This window comes from Sceloporus undulatus, chromosome 1 (assembly GCF_019175285.1).
Source record: "Sceloporus undulatus isolate JIND9_A2432 ecotype Alabama chromosome 1, SceUnd_v1.1, whole genome shotgun sequence".
In the NCBI taxonomy this organism is placed as follows: domain Eukaryota; kingdom Metazoa; phylum Chordata; class Lepidosauria; order Squamata; family Phrynosomatidae; genus Sceloporus; species Sceloporus undulatus.
In genome coordinates this window covers 184,433,398-184,453,418 of record NC_056522.1, presented here as the reverse complement: position 1 = coordinate 184,453,418, position 20,021 = coordinate 184,433,398, and the positions used below count along the sequence as shown (strand labels likewise).

General features: G+C 42.6%; 1 protein-coding gene across 13 annotated transcripts in view; it reads left to right on the top strand.

Moving 5' to 3' along the window:
- PLCB4 (phospholipase C beta 4) overlaps positions 1 to 20,021 on the top strand; it is a 226,940-nt gene that overhangs the window by 180,807 nt on the left and 26,112 nt on the right. For all 13 annotated transcript variants that reach the window (XM_042445104.1, XM_042445102.1, XM_042445097.1 and 10 more), the window contains 3 exons: positions 618 to 720; positions 2,931 to 3,095; positions 17,696 to 17,900. In XM_042445104.1, the coding sequence (XP_042301038.1) occupies positions 618 to 720; positions 2,931 to 3,095; positions 17,696 to 17,900 (473 nt within the window). The remainder of the gene's footprint in view (positions 1 to 617; positions 721 to 2,930; positions 3,096 to 17,695; positions 17,901 to 20,021) is intronic.

Sequence of the window (20,021 nt, the reverse complement as noted above, 5' to 3'; positions counted from 1 at the left end):
TGGCGGTGCAAGTGCCACATGACATTTTGACGCAAGTGCCACACGGTATCTGCACGGCGCCGCACGGCACTTGCGTAACAAGTGCGCCAGCGGCACACTTGTTACGCCGTAGCCACAGCATAAAAAGAACCCACTTCTTGCGGGTTCTTTTTCTGCTGCAGGGGAGACGTGTGGTTTGGCAGCTGCGGCTTCCCTGCAGGGGGGAGGCGTACCACACCATAATGTACTAATTGTTGTGTTTTTACTTTTTATGTTTCAGTGAGTAAAATTTTGAATGTTTATCTTTAACTGTATGGTTTGAAAACTAGTAATGGTGCAATACATTTTCAGAATGATGATAATCAATGTATAGTCCACTTTTGTGTATCCCACACCATTCAAGGCATCTAACAGTAATAATTTTTAAAATCCAGTAAAAGTATTTTTTTTAAAGGATGAAAACCTAACAGTATCTCTTTCTTTCTTTCTTTCTTTCTTTCTTTCTTTCTTTCTTTTTATTTATAGTATTTATCTCCTCTCAGCCCACTAAGGTCTCCAAGATAATGCACTTTGATTAAAAAAACTTTGAAAACATTATGAAGTTTCACATATAAAAATCATGCCTTTTTTATTTAAAGGTTTCTTCTTAAACCAGATTTTATGAGGCGACCCGATCGGACATTTGACCCTTTCTCAGAAACTCCTGTAGATGGTGTAATTGCAGCAACTTGTTCAGTACAGGTAGGAGGCATGAATGCCACCATATATGACATAACCCCGCCTAAAACAAGCTACTTTGCTCAAAGAAAATACACTACTTGACAAAAAATAGATAGAGTTTAAATTGGATGGGAGTAAATATCAGATTTGCTTCTTCTTGCATTTGAATTTTTTTAAACTCAGTTTTTTTCCATCTCAAATATGGAGTAGGGAGGAAGGTATACTTGCTAAATTCTTTTTTTAAAAAAAGAAAAATATATGCACTGAGTAAATTCAACAGATGTTGTAAATTTAGCTATTCCCAACATGAAAATGGAGCCCTGGTGGCGCAGTGGTTAAATGCCTGTACTGCAGCCATTCACTCAAAACCACAAAGTTGCGAGTTCAAGACCAGCAAAAGGGTCCAAGCTCGACTCAGGCTTGCATCCTTCCAAGGTTGCTAAAATGAGTACCCAGACTGTTGGGGGCAAATTAGCTTACTTGCTGTTCACCGCTATGATCTTTGGAACAGCGGTATATAAATAAAAAAAACAACAAACAAAACAACCATGTTGTCCCTACCTGCCTGCTATTTAAGTGTTTAAGATGAGAAGACGTTCAGAAAAAGGAGATGTTAAGCTTAATTCATTGCCAGGATCTCTGAGTGCACTGATCAACAGTGAACCTAAATTAAGTTCTTACCCCTTCATTCTTTTCTAACGGCTACAACTCAGAGGCAGACTCAGAGGCAGAGTCAATGTGCACAGAATACCAGATTCAGCCCCTGTTGTGCAGTTAGAAGAACTTCAGGAAGAAAATCAGAAATATTTCTCCCTAAGATCTTGGACTGTTCATATGAGGCAGAAATAACGATAGATTAGATGACCTAATTTAATATAAAGTAGTTTCCTTTGTTCATATCTTGTGCGACTTCCTGTGAACCTTCTTTCTTGGGTCATATAGGCGCATTACAAACCGCCCCTTTGGGGCGGCCTGTAGGCGCACCTTTCCCCGGTGTATCGGGGCCTCAGCGGCCAGAACAGCAGCCACTGAGGCCCCGATCCGCCGCTTTCCGGGCCGCGGGGAAGTGACAAAAGGCCGCTTCCCCGCAGCCTGGAAAGGGGTGTCCTTGGGGCTTCAAGCCCCAAGGACACCTCGCAGCGTTGGGGAGGAGGAGAAAGGGGCCGCTTGGCCCCTTTCTCCCTTGTGTAGCTGGGCACAGCCATCTGAAGGCTGCGCTCAGCGACACAAACCAGGAAGGAGCTCCGTTTCAGAGCTCCTTCCTGCTCTGCGGAAAGGGCGTGTTAAGCGCCCTCGCATGGAGCGATGGCATCACGTCCACGCCACCTCGTTTGGAGGCGGCATGTTCGTGACACCATCATGGCGGCAGCCGTGTGGAATGGCTGCCGCCATTTTGTGCATGCGGAGCGCGTATTAGGGTTAGGGGGTGCTGAAGCACAGCCCCTTCCTAACCCTAGTATGCGCTCCGCACGTACTTTAATAGCGGTCTGTAACCCACCATAGTGTTCTTTTAAAGTACATCACTCCATTTCAAGGTTCCCACTTATCTAGAAGTAAACCCTGTCAAACCAGTGGGCTTTACTTATACATATTTGAAGAAGTGGGGCAGACGGGTGTGAAGGAGCAGCCTGGGCCCACCCCCAAGGCAGGCCAAGGATCAGGGAACAACCAACACCAGCCAGAAGTTGGGTTTTCTCAGCTCCTTTTTGCTCCAGTCCTAAGGATCAGAGTGCAGTTGCGGCACAGCTTCTGGTTACTTTGGAGGCATGCGTCATGGAAACGTAATGCCTCCAAAATGACCAGAAGCTTCTTCATTTGGCCCCATCTGTTTGGGGCCATAGATTTTCCAGTGAGAAATCATACAGAGAGGCTCCAAGGGTAGTGGAGACTCCCTGCTGCAGACAATCACACTCAGCACAAGGAGGAACAGAAAAACATTACCAAGCAAGGTCAAAAAGTAGCATAGACACCCCATTTTCCTTCCTTGGAAGTAGTGACAGTTCCCTTTCAGCATGTTTGAAGATGGCTCTTAAAATATCCCTTGTTGGATCTAGAGAAGGGAAAACACAAGATGCTCATGTAAAGGCATTTTGGACCCCATCTTTCACACTGTAGCTCCCTCTAAGATAGCATGAGGTAAACCACTTTTGTATGTGGACCTGTTGTCCACTGAGTGTGCTGTAGTTTTCATCTGACTTGTGTACTGTACTGTTTTATATTTTTGTTTAAAGGTAATATCTGGCCAGTTCTTATCAGACAAAAAAATTGGTACTTATGTAGAAGTGGATATGTATGGCCTTCCCACCGACACGATACGTAAAGAATTCCGAACACGGATGGTGATGAACAATGGTTTGAATCCTGTTTACAATGAAGAATCATTTGTATTCCGAAAGGTATGATGCATTTCAAAAGTGTGCTTATGTTTTGCAGCCTTAACATGAATAATGTTTTGCTTCAGTATGATCACTTACCTAAGCAGCAATCATTTAGGATAAGACAATCTTGCTAGTGTGCTCCATTCCTTCATAGGGCTTACACCATGGTACACTTTTTGTCATAAATTAAGGCTGATTTAATCCTAGGGTGTGTGGGATTTTTTTTTAAGGAGAGAGAACCTCTTGTAGCTATCACATGATTTTTATTTTTTTCTGTTTGGCTTTTTCCTCTTCTTGCTTCCTCCTCCTCCCTCTTGGAGGAAACCACCTCGTTCGTGGCTATGCCTGTGTTCCAGGTATGCAGTCTGCTCAGAATGAGCTCCAGCTGGTGATCCTCTACATTCCTTGGAGATTACAACTCCTTCCCTGCCCTGGCAGTGGCTGCTATCTTGTACTGTTCCTTCAGCCAAGAGGGCAGGTGAGATGCTGCATCCAAAGCTAAGGTCAATGTCATTACATGGATTAAGTCAGGAGGGTGCTGCCTCCACCTCAGAGGCTGGTGCCCTCATCCTGTGTGCGTCATGTACATTTTTTCCCTCCCTCTCTTTCACCCAAAATGTGATAGACACCTTTTGGTAAATATATTATGAAAGATTACTTTCCAGGGTGAGTTTACATATGGCACTTTGCAAAACTTTCTCTTCACAGCGGTTGAAAACTGCAATATTTCTGTGATAATCATAGTCCTTGCCTAGTTTAACAGTGCAGCAAAATGAGATGGTACAATCCTTTAGTTTTCTTTTTTTTAAACAATTTTTAAAAATAATTTTTTGTTTACACTCAAAGAAGACCTCAGCTACCTGTAACTCAGTTACTGTTACCTTACTTAGCTATAACAAAGGCAGAAAAATAAAATCGCAGACGGACAGAAAATAACCACGTTGGTCATAAATTTCTATAAAAGCTGACCAAATATCCACATATGTCTATTTGCAAATTTTGCCAATATATCATTCTTTCAAATGCTGCAAGGATTGTTGGATGTTCTATCCATTAGATCATAGGTGGAGAAAAATTATTTCCACTAATGAAGAATCAATCTTACAGCAGTCAAAGGAGAGTGAAAAATCAACTACCCCAGGCCATTTATTAATTTTCAAGAAACATTTAAATACACACCCCTGAATATCAAGGAACTCCGAGAAGCCAATTTTACTTCTTTGATTACTTTCTCTCAAAATGTAGCTACTATAAAACAACTCCAAAACATATGTGTTAAGGAAGCATTAGCAACATTACATCTCTAACAATTTGCTGATTTAGATTACCCTTCTTGAACAGATGTTGAGGTGACCAATATATGTGGTCTGCTTTATAGATTTTAGTCAGAGGTCATAGCCATACTAGTTAGAGATGTTTGTTTGGGATTGCAGAGTCTTTAAATGAACAACAAAGGTCATCTGTGAAAAGAGTATTTTAAATTGTCAACCCACATGCTCAAGTCCAACGATCCTGGAATTTTGTATAATAGCACATGCAAAGAGTTCCAAGCACAAATTGAATATTAAAAGAGACAATGGTCATCCCTGCCTTGTATCCCATTTTGATGTAAAAAAAATAAATAAAAAGGATGAGAAGGAAAAAAAATTGGTCATAAACCTGTGCTCCTGGTGGTGAATATAATATTTTTATCCATTTCAAAAATATTTTAGGAAAGCCAAAATTAGTCAATACTATGAAAATAAATAGCCAGTAAATTTTATCAAAGGCCCTCTCAGCATCTAAAGAAATAAAGGTTGGTACAATCCTGTGGCTATTGAATATTATTTTCTGTTGTAAGCCTGGTTTAACAGTGTCACAAAATGAAGCTGTGCAAATTCCAGTCTATACAAATTCAGGTCTATATTAACTATGCAGCAAAATAAGGTGGTATAATCCTCCATCCCCAGACTGGCAGAAAGTGCAGGGCCTCACTCCAGGTTCTACCAGATAAAACTGTTTTTTGTAAGATCCATTTTAATCTGGTTTAGGCCTGGTTTTGAAAATTGCTTTTTCCTGTGGAATTGGCCTGTGTCAAAGAAGAGATATTGTTCATCCTGGTGGACCTTTCAATGGCTTTCAGTCCCATAAGCCATAGTGTCCTTCTGGTTAGGCTGTCTGAATTGGCAGTGTTTTTGTTGCTGAGACTAATTTCAAAAGATGGTGCTAGGAATTATTTTGCCCCATGGCTCAAGATTCTATCTGCCATGCTTTTTAAGATCTTCATGCACCAACTGGGATGGTTGTTTGAGTGTCATGAAACCAATTACACCAATGCAAATGATACACAGCTCTCCTCTCCTTTTCATCTAATGTTCATGAGGCTGTTGAAGCTCTAAACCGCTGCTTGGGCAAGTTAATTGACTGAATAAGGGACAATTAACTATAGAGATTATTGCACATGACTTATCCCATTTTATCCCCAACAGGATAGATGCACATTTAACTGTTAGTGACGGTACTTACCACATTCTTCCATGGCCAGGCATATGCAACCTGTATGAAACCCAGCCTGTGGTTTTTCAAGGATGGGAAAATTGCGCTCTTGAAAAGCCATGGGACAAGCATGGGTTACATATGGAAGAATGCGGTAAGATTTTTCATTGGCATGTTAACACTTGTATATCCTGTTGGGGATAAGACAGAATAAGTTGTGTACAATAATCTCCTGAGACTCAGTTCAGACAAACTGGAGATGGTTGTGGACAAGTCATCTGTCCAATTAAGTTCTGTTCAGCCTTTTCCAAAGGGAGCTATACTCCCCCTGAAGGATTACCATAGATTCATAATGTAGCAGTATTCTTATGTCCTTAATTGTCACTAGAAGCATAGTCTGGTTTGGCATGCCTTTTGTCAGCTTAAATTGATACTGAACTGCAACCCTACCAGGACAGCTATGCCTAGCATCTGTTATAAGACATGAAATAATCCAAGCGAAAAGTTATCAGAGCACGAATAATGAGCTGCTTTTGAAAATGGTCCAGAAACTGAAAGACCCAGAAATAGCAATAGAAAGTACATTTCTATACCCCTTATCATGTAGTTAAGCACTCCACAATATGTAAGCTAATTGTTCCCAATAACCTGAGTACTCATTTTAGCAGCCTCAGAAGGATGCCAGGCTGTGTCAACCCTGGAGCCCTTGGCTGATATTGAACTCACAACCATGTGGCAGCGAGTGAGTGAGAAACAACGGAGTGATTAGACTCCTAACTAGAACTGGCCAGTATGGTCATTTTGTGCCACTGCTTTGCTGTCTGCACTGGCTTCCAGTGCTGGTTATAACCTTTAAAGCCTTAAAACTGCTTGAGGCCAGGTTAACAGAAATAATCTATCTTACCCTATTTACCTAGGTCATCATCTGCAGGCCACATCGAGGTGCCCTCACCAAATAAAAAAGTCAGATGGCCACAAAAGAGTCTTTAAAGTGGTGGCATCCCACCCATGCAATACCATCCACACCTTTTTTGCACCAATTGGAGTCCTTCTTATCTGCTGAAGGATTTTAAGAACTGTTTCAGTGCTTTTAGAATTTTCTACATTTCTTTGTTCCTTCTGGTTTCATTTTGGTTTTATATTCTGCTTTTTTAAGGTTATTACTTACACTGCTGTTCATTCTGTTTCAATGTATTATACCCTGCTTAGAGAACTCTGGCCACTGGATAGTTTAAAACTAAAATAAATAAATGGAAGTCTCTTCTACAAGAGGTAACACTGCAGGAATCTACCATCTCATTTACATCCCATTCTGAATAAGCTTAGATGGGAGAAAACAGGTGCAGACTTAAATTGCACTATGCTGGATACATGCATGTAATCTTTAACAACAGAAATACTGCAGAGAGATTTATGAAAACTGCATGTGTAAATTCACCCTCAGTTGTAATCTATGGTGTCTTTAATTTTTTTTATATCCCATTCTATTTTTTTTCTAATCAATTGGAGTTTCATCCAAAGTATGTGCGTTAGTGGTGCCGTCTTTGACAGTGTCTCTTATCTTTTCACTTGTTCTGTTGTCCAGAATGCAGAACGATTACCTGCTTTCCACCTCCTTTAGGATCTTTTTGGCTAGAAGTCATGCCCTTTTTAATTATCCCTGTGGATAATATAAATTTTACAAATCATTTGGCACAAGTTTTCATATGGCAGACATTTAGTCTAATTATAGTTTGGGAAGACAGCATAAAATAATTTCTGCAGCAGAGCACTGTAGCTGAAAACACTCTCAAGAACACTGTGAGGCATTAGGCTTAGGCTTCATGGTGCCTGTCATTAGGGCACAAACTTCGTGCAAACTTGTAGCAGGTAATGTGTGAGTTGTGTTTTATTGTCCTCCTGTTTTATCTGAAAAGTAAAACTACTGTTGTTGTAATACATATTATATGTTGTCATTCCACTGTAAGGTATTGCTAAGTTGTGATACTATATTTTTAATGCATACATTCAGCCAGTCTCACTGTACTTAGTGATGCATGCTAGTCTCTATATTTTTTAATGAATCATTGGTTTTATAACTATATAAACAAATGAAAACAGAGCTGGATTAACTGACATTGAAGGCTACAATGGTTCAAGCAGCAGCCTAGACTGCCATTAGTACCACTGCATATAAAATAAAATAATAGGCATCTTACTCTGTTTTACTGACTAGACAAACATGATGTCTCTAAGTCCTGGGGATTAAGCATTCTCAACATTGTCCCTTCAGAACTGTCATCATTTTATTTTTATTATTAAATATATTTTAGCTCAACTTCCAGAGTATCTTATTTTTCCATTGTTGTCTGTCATACACGGCTGTTTTCCAGCAATAAACTGGGATAGAAATATTTTAAATAAACAAACCAGTTCCATTGCATTGTGTTTAGCAGAGGCCATTGCCAGGTTGCTTTCTTCCTGGGCCTATCTTTTAAAATTTGCCATTGCTAAATAAAAGTATGAATACTGCTAAACATCAATATTCTTAGTCTATATTTACTGATCCTTTATGTTATATTGATGGAGTGTCAATTAGCAATCTCTGGAGGAAGAGTCTGTTATTATTTATTTATTTATTTATTTATTTGTTATGGGTTCTACAAATAAGTAACTAGTTGGAGAGAAAGAAGACGGAGTTGTTTTCTGCTTCTACCAAAATTTGAGACACTGAGGGACCTATTCCTATTTAATATGTCTGTCTCTTCAGGACTGCCATTAATGCAGCCTGGGTAATTGAAACATAATAGCCTGATTACTTGCACTTTGCAATTGCACATACAGACCTCACAGTATTCAGGTATGGATGAAATCACATTCATTGTTGTAAAACTGAAGTTTGGAATAAAGTTCCTACTGTTCTATAGGCAAGGCTGGAAATCCTCCCCACTCCCCAACTGGAAAGTGGATGAACAATTACCTTCCTTCCCACAAGGGAAGATGATAGGCCATTGCTAGGCTGTAAAGCCTTTATTGGAGCCCCCTTTTCATAACAAATTCCCTCTTCCTCTATCTGTGAAGCCCCTGAAGTGTTTCCTATTGGATGACCATGTCCAAACAGTCAGACAACTATCTTTCCAACATCTCCCTAATTGGGTAGGTGTCTTCTCTCCTGGTGCATGGAGCCAGTCATATCAGAAATCAAGTGCCTAAGCATAACACAGCCCAGGGATGCCAGGTTGCAAATTCAGAGCCATTTATCTTGCTTTGAAGAATTTTTTCCTGAATTACTTCATGTAATGATAAGGACAGCTAACTCCATCGCAAAAACATAAGTTAAACGCCAGGACAAAGCCATATGTGAAACCTTCCAAAATGAGGTTATGCCAATTATCCAATGAATGAAGTCGTATTTCTTTATTTGAAAGTAGAACTGCTTCAACACCAGTACAGACTGGATTTAGCATCAACAGATGATTTTTGGATTAAGAAATATTCTTGACAGATTGCAGATACAGTGGATTTTTATACTGTTATGGTCCTTTTTTACATTGTCACTAAGCTATAAAATCATCAAGTTCTTCAGCATTAAAAAATCCAAAATATCTCATAGCTAGTTGGGCCAACTGTACATGTTTTGTTTCAGTTTCCTAGTGAGCGAGAAAATTTAGGAAGAACAGAATAGGGCAATTCTCATGTCACACATGGTGACATACACATGATTCTTTGGGACAGCCTACCAATCTATCATCAAGGAACCAAGGCATCTTGCATCTGTTAGACATCTTCTGCATTAACAGTATACTGTTCTACCATGGACCAACATGATTCCCACAGCATGAAAGATGGGAAGGACATTAGCTAATTTTCTATAATCCAATGAGGGTCTTCTTAATTTGGGGCCATTTTGCATGGTTTAATCTACTCAGAAAATTTATGGAAGTACTCTGAGTGCCTTCTCTTCTCACCATTATTATCAACCTCATCTCACCTATGAAGGCTGAATTCACAGATATTTCCAAGTGCCTTTAGTCAGATCTGAAGAGAGGCTGTAGTGCCAATGTAATTATAAGACAGGTAACAGTTCTGACAAAAAAAAAAAAAAATACTTGACTGTGCTATTATGAAAAACCTTGTATTTCCTGTCCTCAAAAATATTTTAAAACTTGTTCAAATAACTCACCATATTGCACAATTTCCTTAAATGTAATTATTTGTCCCAACTAGAATAGGCTAATTGAATGAGATTTATATAAGTGTTGATCTACGATGTAGCAGTTATTGCTGAATCTTAACTACTGTGTGGTAAGTTAACATGTCAGTACGTTAAGGTGATTAAATGGGTCTATTTCTCTGGGAATAGCAACCAGATTTAAGTTAAAAGTTCTTTCAGAACATACTTTCAAACTTGGAGAACATTCATTCAAATGGCCAAAAATTTCTTAAAGAAGTGTTTCCAAAACAGTTTACAGTAACAATGCCCTGAGACTGCAGTCTCAAAAACAGTCTTTATTGGGTAACAAAATTATGTACATCTTTCATCAGGGCAAAATGGCCTCCACCTGTAACTTATAGTCTTCTCTGCCTTCTACACTTCTTAAGACATTGTTGTATCTTCATTCTTTCCTAAATGTGTATAGCCAAGAGAAAAAGAAAGCCCTACATTTTGGCATTAATGAGAGGGCCCATATCTAAAAGAGGGAAGACCTCTTTATTTATTTTTTTCATGAAAGAAAAAGCTATTCAGATATTGCCTTATTGAAGGATATGAAAGAGAGGGCTGCCCATCAGCCATTTAAAATCAACCCAATCAGGGAAATTGGAACTTAGGTCAGCTTTTGAAGGCAACATCTTCATGGATAGGATTTGTACAACAACTCCTTTGTTGGCTATTCACTCATTTCTAGACAATACAGAATCGATTCTTATGCCTTTACAGATGCAGTTTATGGTGGGAAGATACAACAAAGACCTAGAGTGTTCTAGAGTGATGGAATTCTCCCACCTGCGATGGTACTGCTCTCATACACATCTAAACATTAAATGTTCTTCTTATCCAACTGAAAGAGAACAATATAGAGTTCCCATGAAGTTTCATTTATGGTTATGGTTGGAGAGTAGTTTACTTTACATAAATTTGAGGGGTGATAGCTTTAGTGGGGCTATACTTTAGAACAGGAACATCTGGATATTTCCCAGTTCATATCATCTATACTCTTGTTCTCTTAGATGCTGACAATGGTGAGATTGTATTTAATTTTTCATAATTAATATTTTATTAAGATTTCACGATTGTTTAAATTGGTTATATGTATATAGAAAGGAGGAAGAATTGCTCCTCTACTTCATATTCCTCTTTGGAGGGGTTGTGGAAGTAGTAGCCTTTCCTGCAGCAGTAAGATTAGTTTCTTCTTCGTGGTCTCTGCAAATCACACAAATGGGTTATTTCTGCACATGCGCAGCAAACTCGGAAACTTCTAGAATCTCTGGGCAGAAAGTCATGTAACTTTCTGCAGTCTCTTTGCAACTTTTTGGCGGTAGCCCCGCCCATCCCGTATATAAGCCCCTGGTGGCCCGCTCTCCTTCAGTTCCTTCATTCCGCCGCGCAAGCAGCTCGAGGAACTGCGCTCTGTTGTACCATCTTAGAATCTCTGACCAATTGGACATTTGACCAACCGGACTGGACTTGACTATTCTTTGGATTACATTTGGACTTGTTCTGTTATCTCCTCTCTCGTTCAGACCACGGACCGGCCTTGACCACTCCTCGAAGCCCTGCTTGTCGGAGAGGTACTACCCCTGACCTAATGGCTTCTTTCAAGCAATGTATAAATTGCGGGGTCAAATTCCCCATGTCGGACGGCCACGACAAATGCGTCCTGTGCCTGGGGGAGGGCCACGTCCCGGGATCTTGCAAGCACTGCAAGGCCATGACGGCTCAGGCCCTAAAGAATAGAGACCAAAAACTTAAGGCGTCTCTATACGACAAGGTCTTTACACCTACAACATCCGAGACTCAGCCGTCCACTTCTGAGGCCCCAAAGACAAAGGCGGACAAAGCCTCAAAGAGGGCTCATCCCGACAAGCAAAAGCCCCCTAAACCACCAAAGGAGGGCCGAGACTCCAGGCGAGCTAGGTCAGCGTCCCCACCGCCAAAGACTAGACGCAAGGGCCCACCGAGCACCGTGTCGGTGCCTCCACCGGATCCCCAGCCCGTGACGACTCCCATCCCGGAGCTTTCCTCTGGATCGGCACCTCCGCCCCTAGAGCCGAGGGTTTTGATCTCTTCGCACCTCACCGTCCAGGAGCCAGATTTGCAGATAGTTAACCTGGACAACTCATCGGAGTCCGAGGGCGAAATACCGGACTCAGATGCACCAATTTCACCACAGAGACAGAGGCAACTGTCTCCATCACCATCCCGTTCTAGACGGGGCAGAATTTCACCAACCCGTGCTAGATGAGACAAGTCTCCACCTCCGATAAGAGACAGGGCCACATTGGGAACTGAGGCCGACGAAGCCCTCGACAAGGGCCGCCGGGACCGCTCCCCATCATATGACCAACTGGATAAGGCCCTTTGTGATACTTACCCTGACCTCATCTACGACTACCAGACTGGTCAGTATTTACTCCCAGTAGACGCAGACCATCTGCGCTGGAGGATTCCCGGCCCGACTAGAGTGAGGCCTCACTCTCCGCAACGCCGTCCCACCCGTGAGAGGTCGGAAGAGCCTATAAGACGTCCTTCTCCAATCAGAGAGCCGTCACCTGTAAGCCACAGAGACAGCAGGTCTCCTTCGGGGTCCCGCTCCTGATCTGTGTCACCATCTATCCAGCTGGACCCGGAACAGCCCTTGGCCTTTGGTTTACCAGATGTTCCATCTCCTACCGACGATGTCCGCGCCTTCTCTGATAAGATTATCAGAATGGCCGACGCATTCAAGTTAGAGGTGTCCCATCCGGACGACGACGCCCTCGATCCGGTGGAACGCCGGATCCATGGTTGTGCTCCTGCTCCACCATCCCTGGCGTTCTTACCATCCCTAGAAAAAATCGCCAAGAGATCGTGGGACACGCCAGCGTCTATAGCTTCTACGTCCAGGAAGATAGAGAACCTGTACAGGGTCACTCCTTCAGGACCAGCTTGGCTGTTCAATCACCCCAAACCTAATTCGGCAATAGTGGAAGGCTCTCAAACCTCCTTTGCTGCTCGTCCCTCCTCTTCACCTATGGACAAGGAGAGTAAAAAGATTGACGGTTTGGCGAAAAAATTTTACGCCTCAGCCACCCTGGACATAAAAATTGCCAACTATGCGGCCTGTATGGGAGCTTATGTTCAGCTCCTCATGGAACGGATGGACCCCGTCATCAATGATCTCCCAGATGACAAAAAGAGGATCTTGACAGCGATTCGGAATGAGGTTCACTCCGTTGGAGGCCAGCAGATCATCTCGGCGAGACATTCCACGGATTGCTCCTCCAAAATTCTTTCGGGCTCCATGGCTCTTTGACGCTATGCCTGGCTGCGTTCATCTGATCTAACCCCACAGGCCAAAGCTGCGATTGAGGACATGCCTTTCGATAATTCCGGCCTGTTCAATAAAGAGACTGATGAAAAGCTGAGCTTTAGGTACAGAATGAAAACAGCAGCCAGAAAGCACGGCATGTCTGCCTCCAGCTCTAGACCTCAAAGGCAACGCTACAGTAGCCAACGTGGATGGTTCCATCACAGTCAACAACGCTCCCACCAGCCGGAACGACAGTTCCAGCCCCAGGACCCTGGTCATCAAGGCGGCCGGCCTCGTTCTCCTTCCCATCAAGACCGTCGCCAACAACCTCAAAACCGTTACCAGCAGGGCTACAAAAAGAAAGACATCAGAGGCAAGAAAAGGTTCTGAAGTTTTCCTGCGCACTTCGTCACTTCCCCGGCAAACAGCCTACAGCCCTTCTTTAAAACCTGGGCATCCATCACTACTGACTCTTGGGCCCTTAACATAGTTCGAGCGGGTTATGCCCTAGAGTTTTCTCAGCTCCCCACTACCGGAGCCATTATTACCACCGTCCCCTCGGACACCCTTCTCGACGAAGTGCGCTCTCTCCTGGACAAGGGCGCTATCTAGCCCGTACACCCTTCACAGGCCCGATACTGCTTCTTTTCTAAGTACTTTATTGTCCCTAAAAAACCTGAGGGCCTTAGGCCTATTTTGGACTTGCGAGCACTAAATTCCTTCATAGTCTACAAACGCTTCAGGATGGTAACTCTCGCTTCTATTTTACCACTCTTACAGAAGGACTCCTGGTTCGCTACGCTCGACCTGAAGGATGCCTATTTTCATATTTCGATACGAGACAGTCATCGAAGATTCCTCGCCTTTACCGTCGGAACAGATTTCTTTCAGTACAAGGTCCTTCCGTTCGGTCTGTCTTCGGCGCCGAGGGTCTTCACGAAATGCATGGCCCCCGTCGTGGCTTATCTTTGTCAGCATGGTATCGTAGTCTTCCCTTACCTGGACGACTGGCTGTTCACTGCACCGTCAAAAGAGTCCCTCCGCCATCAAATGGACTTTGCACAAAGTCTTCTGACATCACTGGGCCTTCGAGTCAATCTCGAAAAATTACATTTGACTCCGTCCAGACAGATCGACTTTATAGGAACACTATTGGACTCAGAGTCAGCCAAAGCCTACCTCCCGCTATCCAGATTTCAAACTCTGGCAACGGCTATACGGGCTTGCCTACGATACAGACACTTACCAGCCCGTGTGGTGCAAGTAGCAATGGGTCATCTAGCCTCCACAACCTTTGTTACACCTTGGGCAAGACTCCGCCTCAGACCAGTACAGTCTTGGTTCCTCTCAGTCTTCGATCCCGTGAGGGACCGACCAGGAAAGATTCTCACCATCCCAAGAAGGGTCCAGTCTTCCCTGAGATGGTGGCTCCAGCCAGACAACGTCTGCTCTGGTATGCCCTTCACTCCTCCCCAACCAGAGATAACTCTGACTACAGATGCATCTCTGCAGGGATGGGGAGCCCACGCGGTGGGTCTGACCGTCAAAGACAGGTGGACCCGCAAGGAGTCCAACCTCCACATCAACGCACTAGAGATGCTGGTGGTGGAAAAATCACTAAGAGCGTTTCAGAATCTGCTCTCCCACAAAGTGGTACTCCTCCTAACAGACAACACCACGACCATGTATTACCTCAACAAACAAGGAGGTACGAGATCAAGGACTCTCTTACGCATCACACTTCGAATCTGGGAATGGTGCATTCGACACAGCGTCATGCTCCAGTGCATTCATCTTCCAGGAGACGAAAACGACTTGGCAGACCAGCTGAGCAGATCTCAGACGACATGCCACAAATGGAAACTACACCCAGATGTAGTCTCCTGCCTTTTCCAGTGCTGGGGCACGCCGTCGGTGGACCTATTTGCTTCCCCCAGCAATGCCCAACTGATCAGTTACTGTTCACGGGTTCGTGCACCAGGCTCTCTGGGAAACGCCTTCCAATTTCAATGGACAAACCGCTTCCTGTATGCGTTCCCCCCCTTTCCACTGGTGACCAGAGTACTAGCAAAGATGCTAATGGACTCAACGGATGCAATTCTGATCACTCCGTGGTGGCCCAGACAACCATGGTTTGCCCCTCTGCTCCAACGGGCCCAAGACCATCTTCGCCTACGGCACCGGGCCGACCTACTCTCCCTCCACGACGGACAAGTTCACCATCCAGAGATGCATTCTCTCCCATTGGTGGCATGGAGGATTCGATCTTCACTTCTCTTCCACCAGGCGTACAGGACATAATTAGGGCAGCTCAGAGACCATCTACCCAAAGATCCTATGCATACAAATGGGACAAGTTTCTCACCTTTTTACAATCCAAGGACATTCTACCATCCAGTGTTTCCATTCCAGTAGTCCTGGACTTCCTCATGACATTGGCCGAGGCAGGCCTCTCTTTAAGCTCTATTAAGGGATACCTGTCAGCCATTTCTTCCCACTACTTGTTTCAGAACAAACCTTCTCTATTTAGAAATCCCCTCATAAAAAGATTTCTAAAGGGATTTAATAATTTGCACCCACCTGCTCTAAACCCTCCACCGCAGTGGAGCTTGGACATTGTTTTGGCTCGATTAGTATCTAAGCCATTTGAACCTCTAGCCACCACGGATTTGAGACTCCTGACGTGGAAAACGGCCTTCCTTGTAGCCATCACATCAGCCCGCCGGGCTAGTGAACTGCGCGCCCTCAGGATGGACCAACCCTTTCTCCGATTTCATAGAGACAAGGTAGTGCTTCGTACGGACATTACTTTTTTACCAAAGGTGGTGTCTGTTTTCCATATGAACCAGGACATTGTTTTGCCCACCTTGGCTCCTAACCCGACCACGGACTATGAACGCCAGCTCCACGCCCTGGATGTCCGCAGGGCGCTGGCGTTCTTTTTAGACAGAACTTCTACTTCTAGGCGTTCGGAGAGACTGTTTGTATGTTACTCTGAAGCCAAAATAGGGCTACCTGTTTCACCACAGAGGTTCTCCAAGTGGTGTCCAACACCATTTCCCTCTGCTACGAACTGGCGGGTAAGCCCTTACCAGGCCAGGTTAGAGCCCACGCAACAAGGGCGGTGGCAGCATCCTCAGCCTTTTTGACAGGGATTTCACTTGAGGATGTATGTAAAGCTGCTGCCTGGTCCCAGCCATCAACATTTATCAAGCACTATAGGCTGGACGCCAGGGCCAGACATGATGCAGCTTTTGGGAGGGCAGTGTTACTCTCTGCTCTTCATTGAGACCTTTGCACTGTTAATAAATCACACAGTTGTTTGGTTTACATACTTTATTGTTGATTGTTTATTGTTCAAATTTTGACACTCCCTCCTCCACTGACTACAGCTCGCTAGTCTAACCCATTTGTGTGATTCGCAGAGACCACGAAGAAGAAGGACAGGTTGCTCACCTGTAACTGTGTTTCTTCGAGTGGTCATTTGCGAATTCACACAAACCCACCCATCCATCCCCTCAGTGTCTGCTCATTGACAACGCTTACTGCCGCGCTGATTAGCGGCTCATTCGGAACTGAAGGAGAGCGGGCCACCAGGGGCTTATATACGGGATGGGTGGGGCTACCGCCAAAAAGTTGCAAAGAGACTGCAGAAAGTTACATGACTTTCTGCCCAGAGATTCTAGAAGTTTCCGAGTTTGCTGCACATGCGCAGAAATAACCCATTTGTGTGAATTCGCAGATGACCACTCGAAGAAACACAGTTACAGGTGAGCAACCTGTCCTTTTCAACTACTGAAAAACTTCTTGATAAGTGACCTCATCTCTTTTATCAGTATTTAATAATCAGAAAAAATTCCTTCTGACATGGGATTTCAGTTGGATTGCCTGGCCTAGTATAATTATGTATATAAAAGAGATAAATGTTTTCATTCATCACAGGTTATGTTGCTACCATTGTGTGCATTCCAACTAAACTACATGACAGGGAGCAGGGTGGAGATGCCCGCAGAGAAAGTAAAATTATGCCAATAAAGATAATGTGGCCATGGACAATATTGTCTATGTTTTTGTACTGTACAGAAAACTCCAATTTGGAATTTCATTGTTCATTTCCAAAATCCAAACAATTCATTTATGTTTACCACTTTTGGCTTATTTGCTTGCTTCTTCCCAATTTTCTTAATTTCTATTTTTAGAATTAAAATTCCAGATCTGGATCCAACATATCACCTGAAAAGCAACCCTGGAGAGTTTTTTAATCCTTTAGAACTAGTTTTGAGGATGTAAGGAGTGGGGCACACAGAAGACCTGAGATTGTGCATTCCCATTTCTACTGGATTTTGCTGTTCTGTCAGCAGAAATCTAGTCTTGGATACTGACCAGAGTAACAGAAATCTAGGGATTTCTCATATGGGCTCTTGTATTTACAATCATTTACTATCCACTATAGATTCTAAATAAAATGTGTAAATGAGTATAAAATACACATCTGGAATAGATTCTAATATTGTTGTAGAGTTATAACCAAACAGCACTTCTTAGGCCTGACACCATTAGAAACTGGCCATGGATGTGATTCCTGGATTCCTTCAACTACTGAATCTATAGCATTGTGATTATCAATTACCATTGTGTTCTTGGATTTCTTAGGTTATTCTACCAGATCTTGCAGTCTTGAGGATAGCTGTTTACGATGACAACAACAGACTGATTGGCCAAAGGATATTACCTCTAGATGGTCTTCAGGCAGGTTACAGACACATTTCCCTTCGAAATGAAGGCAACAAACCATTATCTCTGCCAACAATCTTCTGCAACATTGTACTGAAAACATATGTGCCTGATGGGTTTGGAGGTAAACACCTGATTTTTTTGTTTTAAACCTCTTAAGGAGTCTGTCAGGAAAGAATTAAGAATATAGTTCAAACACTTTCCATAATCTGAAATATAAAGGACTACTAAACTTTTTTTAGGCATATATAAATTCATTTACTTATTTTACTTTTAGACTGATCAGTAATTAGAAGGCAGTGAGACATTTTTTAATTACATGTAGGAAGCACAATAGTTAGCACAAAAGCAGCCAAGCTAATTTCAAGGTCTAATTGAAAGCAGCATGAAAAGTTAGGCATGGTAAACTTAAGGTATTGCTTCAGTATGAAACTTTTGACATTCTTATGACCAAGGCTATAAACTGTGCTCTTTAACCTCATGGATTTTAGCAGGATTTACTGTATATACTCATGTATAAGTCTACACATTTAGGTCAAAAAATTGATCCAAAAAGCATGAGTTGATTTATCCACCGATCAATGTGATTATTGTACTTTAACTCTTATTTAAAAAGAACCATCCCCTGATGAAAGGCAAGAATATAATCTGTGCTGGAACCACTGACCCACTTTATTGTCACTTTCATCCAGCCTTTAGTGTGAGCACAAACAATTATGCCTGCTGGAATTTTGTAAATTCTTTGGCATTGTTTTCCTTTGCTTCTTCCTTTACATCATTTGTTAGATGCCCCTATGTTTTACCCTTGACTTATCTATGGGTCATATTAAAACCCAGAATTTTGGTCCCAAAAACATCCCTAGACTTATACATAAAGTCAATTTATAGTCAGGTATATATGGTAAGTGCAAGTGACCTAGGATTCAAGAATATAAATGTGAATGTGAGGTCTGATAGGGTAATTATGGAATCATATAATATCTTTCCACTAACGTAAATAAAAGAAACTGAGTGCAGAAGTGGGAAGAAGGGTAGAGGCCATTCAGAGTATTTCCATCCACCAATAACCCTAAATAGTCCATAGTTCACTCCTTCTCAAGGTCTGCAGTGTAAATGGTTGCATCTTTTGCCAGGAGGCTGTGATCAGTTTGATGTAACAGAAGTCAGAGCAATCTTATAGAAATAGCCTAATTAGTGGATGGGTGAAAGAGATATTGTCCATTTCTGCTATCTTGCTATTGAAAAGACCAGAAGGTATTGTAACAAGCTAAGTAGAAGAGTAGGCCCAGAACAGAGCCTTGAAAGGTACAGTTGCAGTTCCAAGACCTGTGAACACACACACTGGGGCTTTTGTGCATTACTGACCTGAATTTTCCCCAGGCTGGATGAATGCTGTTTACACTATGCAGCCCCAAAATCCTGAGTCTGATCTGATCCCAATTCAGGGTTTTCACCCCTTTTCCCAACTTATCCTTTGCCCCGAGATTTAAAGAAAACCCAGAGCGGGGAAAATGATGGGCAGCTGCCTTCCTTCGCAGTCCCTGAAACCATCCTTGCTGAATCGCTGTGCTGGTATCAGTTGCTCTGTGGTCAGAACAAGGCTGGATGCCTCATTTTGACCTCAGCATCTCCTGTGCACGTAAACAGATATGGCCAGCTCACAGGGACTACATGGGTCGGCAGCCATCTGTCATTTGCCAAAAACCTGCAGCAGATAAGGAGGATTTTGGGTGGAGTTCAAGGGTCAGAATACTCCAGAGTCAAATGTAAACAATCCCATAACTAAAAGGAAGAAAGGAGGGAGGGAAAAAGAAAACCCAATTCAGTAGCACCTTTAAGGCTAACTAATTTTTATTTTTGCCTGAGTTTTCATGGATATAATCCACTTCTTTGAATGCATTCTTTGGATAAATGTGCAGGAATAAACTTATTATCACTCTGTACTGCATCCAAAGAAGTGGGATTATATCCATGAAAGCTCAGGCAAAAATAAAAGGCAGCAAAAATAAAAGTCACCACTTGAACTATGTGAGATTCTTTGTCCACCATTCATTGAGGATATTTATTGTTATTTGTTGTCAAATTGATTTTGACTTATGGTGACCCTTTGAATGAGTGACTTCCAAGAACCCCATCATCAACTGCCCTGATTACATCTTACAAACTCAAGTGCTATGGCTTCCTTTCTTAATGGAATCTATCCACTTATAGTGCTCTGTTCCTCTTTTCGTATTACCTTCCATCT